The 13,687-nt window shown below is 35.3% G+C and overlaps 1 gene segment (V, D, J or C); it reads right to left on the reverse strand.

Annotated features, from left to right (window-relative positions):
- Positions 1–5,357: 5,357 nt before the first annotated feature.
- Positions 5,358–5,790, reverse strand: LOC119805771. The segment is given in 2 exon segments: positions 5,358–5,641; positions 5,745–5,790. Coding segments are annotated over 2 exon segments (330 nt in total).
- Between the last annotated feature and the right edge of the window lie 7,897 nt (positions 5,791–13,687).

The raw sequence follows: 13,687 nt of genomic DNA on the forward strand, positions 1-13,687 counted from the left end.
CAAACTTTAATGGTATTCTCTTCTCATTAATGCTCTTTCTTTTCTTGTGCACAGATCAGGGAATATAGAGATTATTTGTTTTTGGTTTAGTCAGTATTCTCATTGTTATTATTCTACTGTCTGCTCACCAGCAGCTGACAAAAATGTGACATTTATATTAAATGTGAATCTTCCCTTCTCCATTACACCTCTGGAAAAATTCTCACATCTGTTGAGTAAGAGGCTTAGGTGATCTCAAATTAAGGAAAGCTATTAGGAATGCTAATCTTCAGCAATGTTACAATAGCATCTTATACCTTCAGTTTTGATCAAAAGCAATGGAAAACTGATTTTTACAAAGTAACGGAAAACATTAAAATAAACAAAAGCTATTTTCATCAGTATGCATAGTTGTGAATTTGTTTATTCACAGAAAAAATCATATAAAATAATATAACATTAATGAACACTCACTCCACTATTGTGAATGACTGAGACATATCAAATAAAATTGTAAAGTATTTGTAGCCATGGACAGATCGCAGAATTATAGATGTTGTTTTGGAAAATAATTTTATTGCTAGACAAAGTTATAGGAAAAAATGTCAGTATTCATAACTGAGATAATTTCTGCAAGCAAGTTTCTGCACAACAGAAAGTTCATTTAAAAAGTAAAGAATATACAAAACCTTGGGAAAATGTTCTTAATTAATGTTTATTAAAATATAACTATATCCTTCTCCTTCCTCTTACAAATCCAATGTCTCTTTCATCTTTCACTTTAAAACTCATCGGCTCCTCCTTCCTAATTGCTGTTATCATTCATGTAGATATATGCATGCATAATCATGTATGCATAAATACAGACATACAGCATAGTCTGTTCAGATTAGTATGTTCATGATTTTGGGACTGCCCGCTGGGTATTGGATATTTTTAAAAGATTACACAGCATAAGTATGATTTTGAGTTTATATGCAAATGAACAGGAAACTCAAATTGTTATCATATAAGAAAAATTCACGTAAGTAGTTAAACATATTATAGAGAATTATTTTCTGAACAACATTTATACATCCTCAAAAATATATAAAATTACCCAAATTTTTAATCATCATTGAAACATAAAAGGAAATGTTCATCACACATCTTACAATAAAACAAGAATATGTCATTGATTTTACTCTATATAAGAGTGGCCACATGAAGTGTACATTTGACCAAGCAAAAACTTCATCACCATAAATTCTGCAGTCTCCAATGGCTATGTGTATCAGAAAGGAACTTGTATCAATGAGATATTTATACCAACTGACAAAATCATTACATGATTATTTACAGGAGACAAGATACAATATTTATTTCCTTAAGAAATAGGTATAGATTTGTGGGGTGTAGGAAGCCAAGAGTTTGCCAGAACAATGGCTGATGATTATTATACAAATAGATGGTATAAGTTATAAGGTAGTCAAAAGTGCAGTATAATAATTATGGAGAAATTAATCATTGTTTATGATTGAAGGGATGGATGAAGAAATACTGTTATGTGGCCATAACGGATATGAAAGAATAGAATGGACCGTAGTAAGTTACAGCAAGTGCAATAGCATAAGTAAATGAAAAGAAATCATGCCTGATTGGTTAGATGAAGTATGAAAAGGTGCGCATCCTGGAAAGGGGAACATTTTTCTAAATCGCAGAGGATGACGTGCAAAGAGGAGGTGATATTGCATGTGTGAAACTCCCAGTTTTACAGTTCACACAATACAGGTGATATTTAAATTTCAAAAGTTTTCAATAATATATATTACATATTTGAACTAGACATAATGATATGAAACAGCATATTAATTGGTTTTGCTTACGTTTCCTTACTGTGTTCATAAATTAAAACAAGATTATAACTTATATATAAGAAATTATTATTTAATAATTAATAATATTTTAAAACTAAATGTCTGACACAGGTTATAGTGTGGGAAGTCATTGTTGATATCTACTGTATTTTCTCATTTATTAAACTTGAATAGGATACATGAACATAATTCCTGATGTGTGATACGGGATTCTCTCTGTATGCTGTGAATATATTTTATTACCATTTGTTAATCAACAAGGTGATTTGGCCCACAGCCAGGCAGAATAAAGCCAGGTGGGTAATCCAAACAGGCCTCCTGGGAAAAAAATAAAAGAGTTAGGGAGATGCCACCAGAGAAGCAACATGTGTGGTAACAATTCATGTGCCTGACGGTTAAATATAAACTAATAGAAATTGCTTAATTTAAAATTAACCTGGGCAGAACTATACCCAAGTCCTGGGTCAAACAATTATAATTAATATTAAACCTCTGAATGGTTATTTTAAAAGCATTTGCAGGATTAGGTGGGATAAGAATCCTCCAGCTACAAATGGCACCCAACCTGGGGAATGGATCCACATAAGACCTTTAAATAAGAAATGATTACAGATATGCAGTAAGAGAGATACATAAAAATCCTCTAAACAGGTCACAATGTGTTTGATAAATATGTATTCCTGGGAGACAGAGGCTACAGGATAGACAGAGTCATAGATTAAAAGTGTAATTTATGTTGTTTCTAGTTTTTGGCTAAAAGAAACAATGCTGTTATGAACATAGTTTAGCACATGTCTTTGGGGCATGATTGAGCATCATTTGGATATATATCTAAAGGTTATATTACTTGCTGATGGAGGACTCTCATTGGCTAATAAAGAAACTGCCTTGGCTTTTTGATAGGGCAGGATTTAGATTGGTGGAGTAGACAGAACAGGAAGAAGGAAGTGAGGTATATGGCTCAGACAATTGACCTGCCTCTGCTCTCTGGGACAGTCACCATGAAGCCAGCCACCAGGACAGACATGCTGAATCTTTCTCATAAGACACCAATCGTGGTGTTACACAAATTATTAGATATGGGTTAGTCAAGATGTGAGTAAGAGGCTGAAACTAATGGGCCAGGCAGTGTTTAAATGAATACAGTTTGTGTGTTGTCATTTCGGGGCATAAGCTAGTCAGGCAGCCAGGAACAGGGCGGCAGGAACGCAGCCTGCTGCTCCGCACTACAACTGGCTTTTAAAGAAGGCTGTTTCCTATTTATCTATGAAATCGCCACAGCTGCACTGATATTCAAAGGGCTGTACCAGCTTGCCTTCCCACCAGTAATGAAGGAGTGTTCCCTTTACCCAATAACCACTCCAGCATAAGTTGTCATCAGTGTTTTTTATCTTGGCCATTCTTACAGATGTAAAATGGAATCTCAGGGTGTACTATGGAGTACTACACAGAAGAAAAAAATGACTTCTTGAATTTCGCAGGAAAATGGATGGAGTAAGGAAACATCATTTTGAGTGAGGTAACCCAGAGACAGAAAGACAATTATCACATGTAGCTACAGAGAGATATTTCATTGTGAGGGCTGCAAAGCTAAACCAACATAAAGGCATCTTGACTTCAAAATTTGGGTCTGAGGATATATCGCTTTGGAAAAACATTTTTGCTTTTGTTTAAACAGAAAATGAGAAACTGTGGGTTCCTTCGAGGTTAATATGGTTTGATCACATTAAAACACCGGAGATGTCTCCATAGGATCAATAGCCCAGGTGATTTAGCATCCAATACAGCTTAAAGGCAACTGACTTAGACATTCTATTCACACAGACCTACATCAAATATTTAGCCATAATTCTACATTTTCTTAGAATCAGTGTAAGACTACCAGTACCTCCAAGAAAAATAAAATATAGAAAACTACATTTCCTTCAAAAAAACTACACAGAATTTCCAATATACTATTTAGAAAGGTTTGTTTTCATTTAAATGAGGTTGGTTATAAATGGTGAGTTGTCATAGTCAATTTCCTTCTAAAGAAAACGGTGGCTGTGATGTAAAATGATAAAAATGTAGATTATTAAATCTATTTTAATCCAAAACCAACTATTAATCTCAAAATACTTTATAATAGTATAAATTTTGTTTGTTTGATACAAATTCATGACCAATTTTTATACTATATGTATATATCTACTCTAGTTTATGGTATTGTGTTTATGCAGCTCATTTAAAATGCAATATATAGTGTAGAAACACAAATCAATAGTCATTTATAATAGTGAAACATAGAGACATCTTAATTTGTCTAACTATACAAAGATAAATTTCATAAGGATAGGAAATCTTAATGCACTTCAAAGGTTTACAGAATATATCTTTTAAAAATTTAGTAACTGAGAATTCTTTGGACATGAAACTTCTGATTCTGGCAGCAACAATTACTTCAAGAGCATAATGGGCATCAAAGAAGCACCTTATGAGTCTGCCTTCAATATGGCAAGGTTAGCCATTTGGGCAAGAATCTTTTGTTGCCTGCACAGCTTTACAAAATTTTGTATAATCTTGAATGCAGGACCCATAAAACGAGGAATGTGGAACTTGCCAAAAAAGGTGAGACAATACTTCAATGATCCTGCTTCAAGGAAGAGAATGCCAGACATTCTTCAAGACACAAAAGAAAGTGACAAATTTTACATGGTAAAGATAGTACTTCAGATTCCTGCATCACCGAGAAATCTACCAGACACTGTCTCTTCTTATCCCACCCAGTCTGTACCCAGAAAAACCATCCCTTTTTCCTCCTCTCTTCGGGTTCATAACATCTCCAAATTTTGTGTTTTTGATTTTCTAGGCAGGTAGATCTCACTTCTCATGAAGTTTTCTTAACTGGATGTGTTTATATTAATTTCTATTATGAACTGAGATGAAAGACATGGAGTAATAAACCAAATGAACTAAAAGCACACCTGGGTCTCATTTGAACCTGAGTGCACCATCATCAAAAAAGAAGAGAGGAAATTCCAAATATGCTAGGATTTTTTATCTAATGATCATGGTTCCATCTTCCTTTTGGTTTTCCTTCAAACATTCATGGGGCTATAATAAAAAATGACATAACTTATTCCTAAAATATGATAATACTCAGAAATGTCCATTGTACTTTCTTCTCTTTAAATTTCAATGACTAATGTAGGGTACTTTGTGTCCCCATAGTTGTCAGTTTACAGTTTTTTCATGGGAGACTGTGCCTCATATGATAAAATAGCACAAGAAGAATATATAATGTATTGAGGAAATTGGATCCCTTCAGAAAGTACATGTGGAGAGAATTCCAGCGAAAGTGTAAAAAAAAATGCTGGTCAAACACCTGAGAGGAATGCTTAACCTAATATGTCTGCATAAATTCCTGTGATGAGCCTGTATTCTGTCAGTTTTGCACCCCCTGGTGGCCCTGAGTGGCCTAACAGTGAGGTTTATGTCTGAGTTAACACTGTGTGTATAGCACAGTAATAAGTGGCCGTGTCCTCAGATCTCACATTGATTATTTTGCAGGTACAGGTACAGAGTGTTCTTGGAATTGTCTCTGGAGATGGTGAATCGATCCATTACAGATGGTGCATATCTTATAGTATTGCTGTCTTTATTAATCTCCCCAACCCACTCCAGCCCCTTCCCTGGAGCTTGGCGAGCCCAGTCCATCCAGTAGTCACTGAAAGTGAATCCAGAGGCTAGACAGGATAGCCTCAGGGATCCCCCAGGCTTCACCAGGCCTCCTCCAGACTCCACAAGCTGCTCCTCAGTCTGGACACCTGCAAACACAAAGAATGTTGTTAGTAAATTGCCACAGAAGCTCTATCTTTTATATATCTTGTTCATGTTCACTAACACACTCAGTATCTCTTCATAAATTACCTTTTAAAAAAGCAACAAGGAAAACCCAAATCAGCACCAAATCCATTGTGTGTTTTGTTTTCAGTGCTGATCACTGAATGGAAAGAGCTGGGCATCCAAGACTGATTCCTTTGTCTGAGCTTCAGGGTCAGGGTTTATCTGGTTTTCATGAGCACAGATGGGCCTTATTTGCATACCTTCCTGCTCTATAAGTTCTGTTGTTGGAGCTAAGAGATAGCGTGTTCTAATATGTTTGTAAATGTTCTGGGGAAGTCTAGCAGTAAAGACTCTAGGATTCTAATAACAAAAGTGGACTTTAGTGTGTAAATTTGTAATAAAATATGTAAATTTAATACAAGAATAAATAAAAATATCAGCTACCATAACAAAGTAAGACTCATTCCAGAGAAGCAAGGTTTTACAAATGTAAAGTTACAAATGTAATCCATAACACAATCAGACTAAAAGACAAAATCCACATAATCATATCCTTCGACTAAAAAATGAGTTTAGCAAAATCTAATACTTCTTCATGGTAAATGCCCTGGTACTCTAGGGACACAAGGAATATACTTCACCAAAATAAATGAAATACACTGGAAGCTCTCAACAAATATCAACTGAAATTTAAAGAATTTCTAATCATTTCCTCCAAAATCAGTAACAAGTCAAGGTTATCCACTCTCTATATTCCAATTCAAAATACTACTTGAAATCTTACCTAGAACGTTAAGATTACAAAGGAGATAAAGTGAACAAAATTAAAAACGGAAGAACTGAAAGTTTCTATCCTTGTAGATGATATGATTGAATATACAAGTGACCATAAAATGCCCTCTGAAAACTTTTACAACTAAGAAATACATTTAGTAAATATTAGGACATGATATAAACGCACAAAGTTCAGTGACCTTTCTATATACATATGATAATGAAATTGAGATAGACCTCTCCAAGGAAACAATACATTCACAAGAGCCTCAAAAATATATTGTATCTCTAACTAAGTATAATATTTGTTCAATAAAATCTTTAATATACTAAAAAATAAAATTAAAAAACTAATAGAGATGTAAAGATCACCCACACACATGAATTGATAGGATTAATACAGCTAAAATTTTCGTTTTATAAATAGAATCCTACAGATTCAATACAAGCTTCAGCAAAATTCCACCACACATATTCATAATTGAAAGGACAATGTTAAGATTCATATGAAAATATCAATAACAAAAATTCAAGAAGTTAAAATAATCCTAATTAATACAATACCTATTGAAGGTATTACCATCCCTTACATCAAATAATACTATAGAGTTGTAGTAATAAAAATAGCATGGTCTTGGCATAAAACTGGCATGTTGATCAATGGAAAAAAAAATTGAAGTCCATTACTTAAGTCCAAACACCTATGGATACTTGACTTTTTTATAGAAAGAAGCCAAAATTCCAAGTAGAAATAAAAGGGCATCATCTTTAACAAATGAAGCTGGCCAAATTGTTTGGATGCATATAGAAGGATGTATAAAAATATATATTATACACACAAACACACACATGCACACAAATACATATAGATCAGGCTACAAAATGGAAAATAATTTTTACCAACTTCTCATTTATTATGAGGATAATTTCTTGAATATCTTAAAAACCCACAAAAACAGGGTATCAAGAACAGAAACAAATCAATTAAAATAGGATAGATTCAAAGTGAGCATTCTCAAAAAGGTTAAGAAGGATGAAAAGAAATATTCAAAATTCACCAACATGTAGGAAAGGCAAGTCAAATATGCTTTGAGACTTAAATATACACTATTCAGAATGTCCTAGGTCAATAAAGCAAATAACAGCTCATTATTGGGTCAAGTGGAGTAAGGAACACATAGGTTGGAATACAAATTTGTACAGCCATTATAGAATTCATAGCAGAGATTCCTTAGGAGTGCAAGGAGATCTGCCTCAAGTTTCAGCTTATTCATATATGTAGAAGATTTTGCAACCTAAGGTGAAGACACTTGCTCAAACATATTTATTTCTGCCTAGATGTCCTTCAGTGGATGGATGGAAAAAGAAAATATGGTTTGTTAACACAGTGGAAAATTAGCCAGATATTTAAATTTCATAGTCAGGAAATTTGAAGACAGAGGACTGGATCTAGGGAAAAATCCTACTGAGTGAGGTAACCCAGACCCCCAAAATACAAACATGGTATACATGCACTTACATGAGGATGGTTGCTCTTGAGGTATAGTAAATATGTTTTATTCCACATAATCACATATGTTAGGCTTAAATTATGGGATTAGGCAGTCAGGTTAAATCTATCTAGGAACAGAATGGAATGCAGAGTTATGGATTGGGATGTTGTACAATGGACTAGGATCAAAGTCTAAAGGGGTTAGAATAGGGGAACATAGAGGGTTTATGGGTATGGGAAAGTAAATCCAAAGTTCAATTGGAAGTTTATATGGAAAACAATGAAACAGAAGCTGCCTGCATACATAATAAGAAGGCAATCTAAACAGAATTCCATATAACAGGGTAGATGAAGATGTAGATGGATATTTCTCATAATCAAATGATGCCTCCAAGTCTAAGAATAAGTTATATTTAATTGGATTATTGGCCAAGCAAATCCCACACAACACACAAACAACCAAGTCTACTGCTAAATATATTACTTGGTGTCCACATAGATAAGGTCCTGTTAGTCGTGAAGAATTAGAAAATTTTATCCAAAAACTCCCTACCAAAAAGAGTCCAGGACCAGATGGTTTCAATGCTGAATTCTACCAGAACTTCCAAGAACACCTAATACCTATACTCCTTAATGTATTTCATAATATAGAAACAGAACAGTAACTCCCAATTCCTTTTATGAAGCTACAAATACTCTGATACCTAAACCACACAAAGACTCAACCAAGAAAGATATTACAGCCAATCTCACTCATGAACATCAATGCAAAAATTCTCAATAAAATACTGGCTAACAGAATCCAAGAACACATTAGAAAAATTATCCACTACAATCAGGTAGGCTTTATCCCAGAGATGCAGGGTTGGTTCAACATACGAAAATCTATCAATGTAACCCATCATATAAATAAACTGAAGTAAACAAACCACATGGTTATCTCATGATATGATGAAAAAGCATTTGACAAAATTCAAAACCCCTTTATGATAAAGGTCTTGGAGAGATTAGAGATACAAGGGTCATTCCTAAATATAATAAAGGCTATTTACAGCAAGCCGAGAGATAACATCAAATTAAATGGAGAGAAACTCAAGGCCATCCCACTAAATTCAGGAACGTGACAAGGCTGTCCACTCTCTCCTTATCTCTTCAATATAGTGCTTGAAGTTCTAGCAATAGCAATAAGACAACACAAGGGGATCAAGGGGATTCGAACTGGAAAGGAAGAAGTTAAACTTTCATTATTTGCAGATGATATGATAGTGTACATAAGTGACCCGAAAAACTCCACCAAAGAACTCGTACACCTGATAAACTCCTTTAGTATCATGGCCGGATACAATATCAACTCCAAATAATCAGTTGCCCTCCTATATACAAAGGATAAGGAAGCAGAGAAAGAAATCAGAGAAGCGTCACCTTTTACGATAGCCACAAATAGCAAAAAATATCTTGGGGTAACCCTTACCAAGGAAGTGAAAGACCTATATGACAAGAAATTTAAGTCTTTGAAGAAAGAAATTGAAGGGGATACCAGAAAATAGAAAGATCTCCCTTGCTCTTGGATTGGGAGGATCAACATAGTAAAAATGGCAATATTACCAAAGGCAGTCTATAGATTTAATGCAATCCCCTTATAGATCACATCAAAATTCTTCACAGATCTTGAGAGGACAATAATCAACTTTATATGGAAGAACAAGAAACCCAAGATTGACAAAAACAATCTTATACAATAAAGGAACTTCTGGAGGCATTACCATCCCTGACTTCAAACTATATTACAGAGCTATAGTATTGAAATCAGCTTGGTACTGGCATAAAAACAGAGAAGTTGACCAATGGAATTGAATAGAAGACACGGATCTTAACCCACAAACCTATGAACACCTGATTTTCGATAAAGGAGCTAAATATACACAATGGAAGAAAGAAAGCATCTTCAACAAATGGTGCTGGCATAACTGGATGTCAACATGTAGAAGAATGAAAGTAGATCTGTGTCTATCACCATGCACAAAACTCAAGTCCAAATGGATTAAAGACCTCAATATCAATGTGAACACACTGAACCTGTTAGAGGAAAAAGTGGGAAGTACCCTACAACATTTGGGCACAGGAGACGACTTCCTACATATAGCCCCAGCAGCACAGACATTAAGGGCAACATTGAATAAATGTGACCTCCTGAAGCTGAGCAGCTTCAGTAAAGCAAATGACACTGTCACTAAGACAAAAAGGCAGCCTACTGACTGGGAAAAGATCTTCACCATCCCCGCAACAGACAAAGGTCTGATCTCCAAAATATATAAGTAACTCAAGAGACTAGACTTTAAAATATTAATTAACCCATTTAAAAATTGGGGCACTGAACTGAACAGACAATTCTCAACAGAGGAATTTCGAATGGCCAAAAGACACTTAAGGGCATGCTCAACCTCCTTAGCAATCAGGGAAATGCAAATCAAAACAACGTTGAGATACAATCTTACACCTGTAAGATTGGCTAAAATCAAAAACACCAATGATAGCCTTTGCTGGAGAGGATGTGGAGTAAGGGGTACACTCATCCATTGCTGGTTGGAATGCAAACTTGTGCAACCGCTTTGGAAAGCAGTGTGGCAGTTTCTCAGGAAATTTGGGATCAACCTACTCCAGGACCCAGCAATTCCACTGTTGGGAATTTACCCAAGAGATGCCCAATCATATTACAAAAGCATTTGTTCAACTATGTTCATAGCAGCATTATTTGTAATAGCCAGAACCTGGAAACAACCTAGATTCCCTTCAGTGGAAGAATGGATGAAGAAAATGTGGAATATATACATATTAGAGTACTAGTCGGCAGTAAAAAACAATGACATCTTGCATTTTGCATGCAAATGGATGGAAATAGAAAACACCATCCTGAGTGAGGTAACCCAGGCCCAAAAAGATGAACATGGGATGTCCTCACTCATAATTGGTTTCTAGCAATAAATAAAGGACATTGAGCCTATAATTCGTGATCCTAGAGAAGCTAAATAGGAAGTGAATCCAAAGAAAATCATATAGTTCTCCTCCTGGATATTGGAAGTAGACAGATTGTTGGACAAAAATGGCAACTTGGGGTTGGGGTGGGATGGGGGAATGGGGGGATCGGGAGAGAAAAGTGTGAAGTGGAGAATGGGGAGAGCTTGGGGGAATAGGATGGTTGGGATATAGGAAGGGTGGATATGGGAACAATTATTTATATATCTTCATTAAGGGAGCCATTCTAGGTTGGCAGAGACTTGACTCTAGAGGGGGTCCCAGGTGTCCATGAAGTTTACCCCAGCTATTTCCTTCGGCAGCTGAGGAGAGGGAGCCAGAAATGTCCAGATTCTTTTTCCATACTCATGAATATCTTGCATATCACCATAGAACCATCACCTGGTGTTGGATGGAGAAAATGACATAGCCCCACATTAGAGCACCGGACTGAGCTCCCAAAGTCTTGATGAGGAGCAAAAGGAGGGATATCATGAGCAAGGAAGTCAGGACATGAGGGGTGCGTTCACCCATTGAAACGGTGGGACAGAACTAACGGGAGACCAAGAAGTCCAGTTGAAATTAGACTGATGGAACAGGCGACCAAACCTGATTCTCTGAACGTGGCCGATGGTGTAGCAAGACTGAGAAACCAAAGACAATGGCGATGGGCTTGGACTCTACAGCATGGACGGGCTCACTGTGAGCCTTGTCAGTTTGGTTGCTCACCTTCCTGGACTTAAACGGGAGTTGGGAGGACCTTGGACTTAACATAGTGAAGGGAACCCTGATGCCTTTGGCCTGGAGAGGGAGGAAGTGGGGGTATGGGTGGAAGGGAGGAGAAGGAAGGGGGAGGAAGAAAGGAGGAGCTGGAAATTTTTAATAAAATTAAGGAAAAAAGTCATGGCACTTATTACCTAAATGTATGTTCCTTTGAAACTATCTCATATTCTAGAAAAAAGAAAAATACCATCTTTCTGCAATTCTTTTAAGTATAAAAGCAATGTTCCAAGAATTTAGTGTGATATTGATTTATCAAGAAAGAGGTAAGGGAGAATCTTCAGAGGATGGCATACTTGGCTAAAGAACCCTATTCTATCAGTACTGAAAATCAACACTAAGGAATTTGGATAAACCAAGAGAGGTCCTAATAACTATAATCCAGAGCTCATAGCAGTATTGGTCTGCTCTTTTAATGATTTTCTCAAATCCAAATTTAGAGTAGCTTTTACTGTGGAAAATATACAAACAAGGGCAGTTATTAAACATGTTCCATGTTAAGCAAACTCCAGGTATTCTCTTATCAATAACATGTACCAGCCTTTCTTAAAGTATTACAGCACGTCATGGGAAATGGAAATAAATAATTCATGTAAGGAATAATGAGGCTAGCAGAAGTCCTGTGTAACAGAGAGGACATATCAGTGATACCATGGATATATTGAAACATCCTAGGACAGGACTGTATGGCAGAATGATATACTAATTCAATCCATGAGTAATATTGGGTGTCAAGTGAACATCTTGTTCACAGATGATGCACTGTAGACAGTGCCAGTCATCCAACATCAATGGAATATTTTACCAAAGAGGATGAAAAAGTAGCCCTATTCAACATTAATATTTTATGTATTAAACTTTATTGTAATATCCATTTAAGTATAAACACATACTCTGTTTGCTTTCAGGGTCTTATTTTCTCACTTAGGTTGGTTTTTTATAGTTCTATCCATTTGCCTATAATTTTCAGAATTTCATGTGTATTTTTACTGATGAGCAGTTCTTCATTGTATAAATGTACATTTTCTTTACTCATTCTATGGTTGAGGGTCATCTAGTTGTTTCCATATTCTTTCTATTACAGAATGCTGCTATGAACATAGGTGAGTAGATATCCTTATGGTGTGATCAGTTTGGTTGTATCCCAGAGATTCAGGGATGGTTCAACATACACACTTAATAAAGTCAACTTATAACAAAAATCCATGTCACATTATTATGAGCTGAGAAAAACTAGAAGTAATTCCAATTTCTAATTAAATTCAATAACTTCCAATAAACTTGAGATATGTGAAAATGGCTCTGTGAAAATATTTTCTGCTGTTAGGGAGGATAATGATTCTGTTTCCAGAACACAGATAACAGCCAATTCCAGAAGGAATTATAGTTCCTAGTGGTCAGAAGACCCACTTCTGTCAGATGCATACACCAGACACATATGTGATGTGTAAAAACAAATACAGAAATACACACATATACACACATACACACACACACACACACACACACACACACACACACACACACACACATATATAATCTAATTTTAAAATGTTAGAAATCAGACAGGCCTATAAATTACATGAAATATTTTCAAGATAATGTTTGTAATCTTATATACAGGAAAATAGTTGACAAAGAAATTAAAAGGATATTCTAGAAAAAATTCAAATTGATACTATTTTCATAATGAAAGACATTATGCCTAGAAATATATTTTTGCAAGAAAATTTTAGAAATAATAAACACATTAAGCAAAATAACATGAAATAAACTGAACTTAAAAAAAATAGTTGTCTTTCTGTGTGTTAATAATAAGCCTATTGAAGAAGGATAATAGAATAGTCTCATTGACAATATTCTTCCAAAACTTAAGAACACCTATGACTAATCCTAACAAAGAGGTCATGATAAAAACACTAAGCTCTGGAAAAGTGTAGGAAAACTTAGAAAATTGAATGATCCTCCA

Source organism: Arvicola amphibius, unplaced genomic scaffold (assembly GCF_903992535.2).
Source record: "Arvicola amphibius unplaced genomic scaffold, mArvAmp1.2, whole genome shotgun sequence".
NCBI classification, from domain to species: domain Eukaryota; kingdom Metazoa; phylum Chordata; class Mammalia; order Rodentia; family Cricetidae; genus Arvicola; species Arvicola amphibius.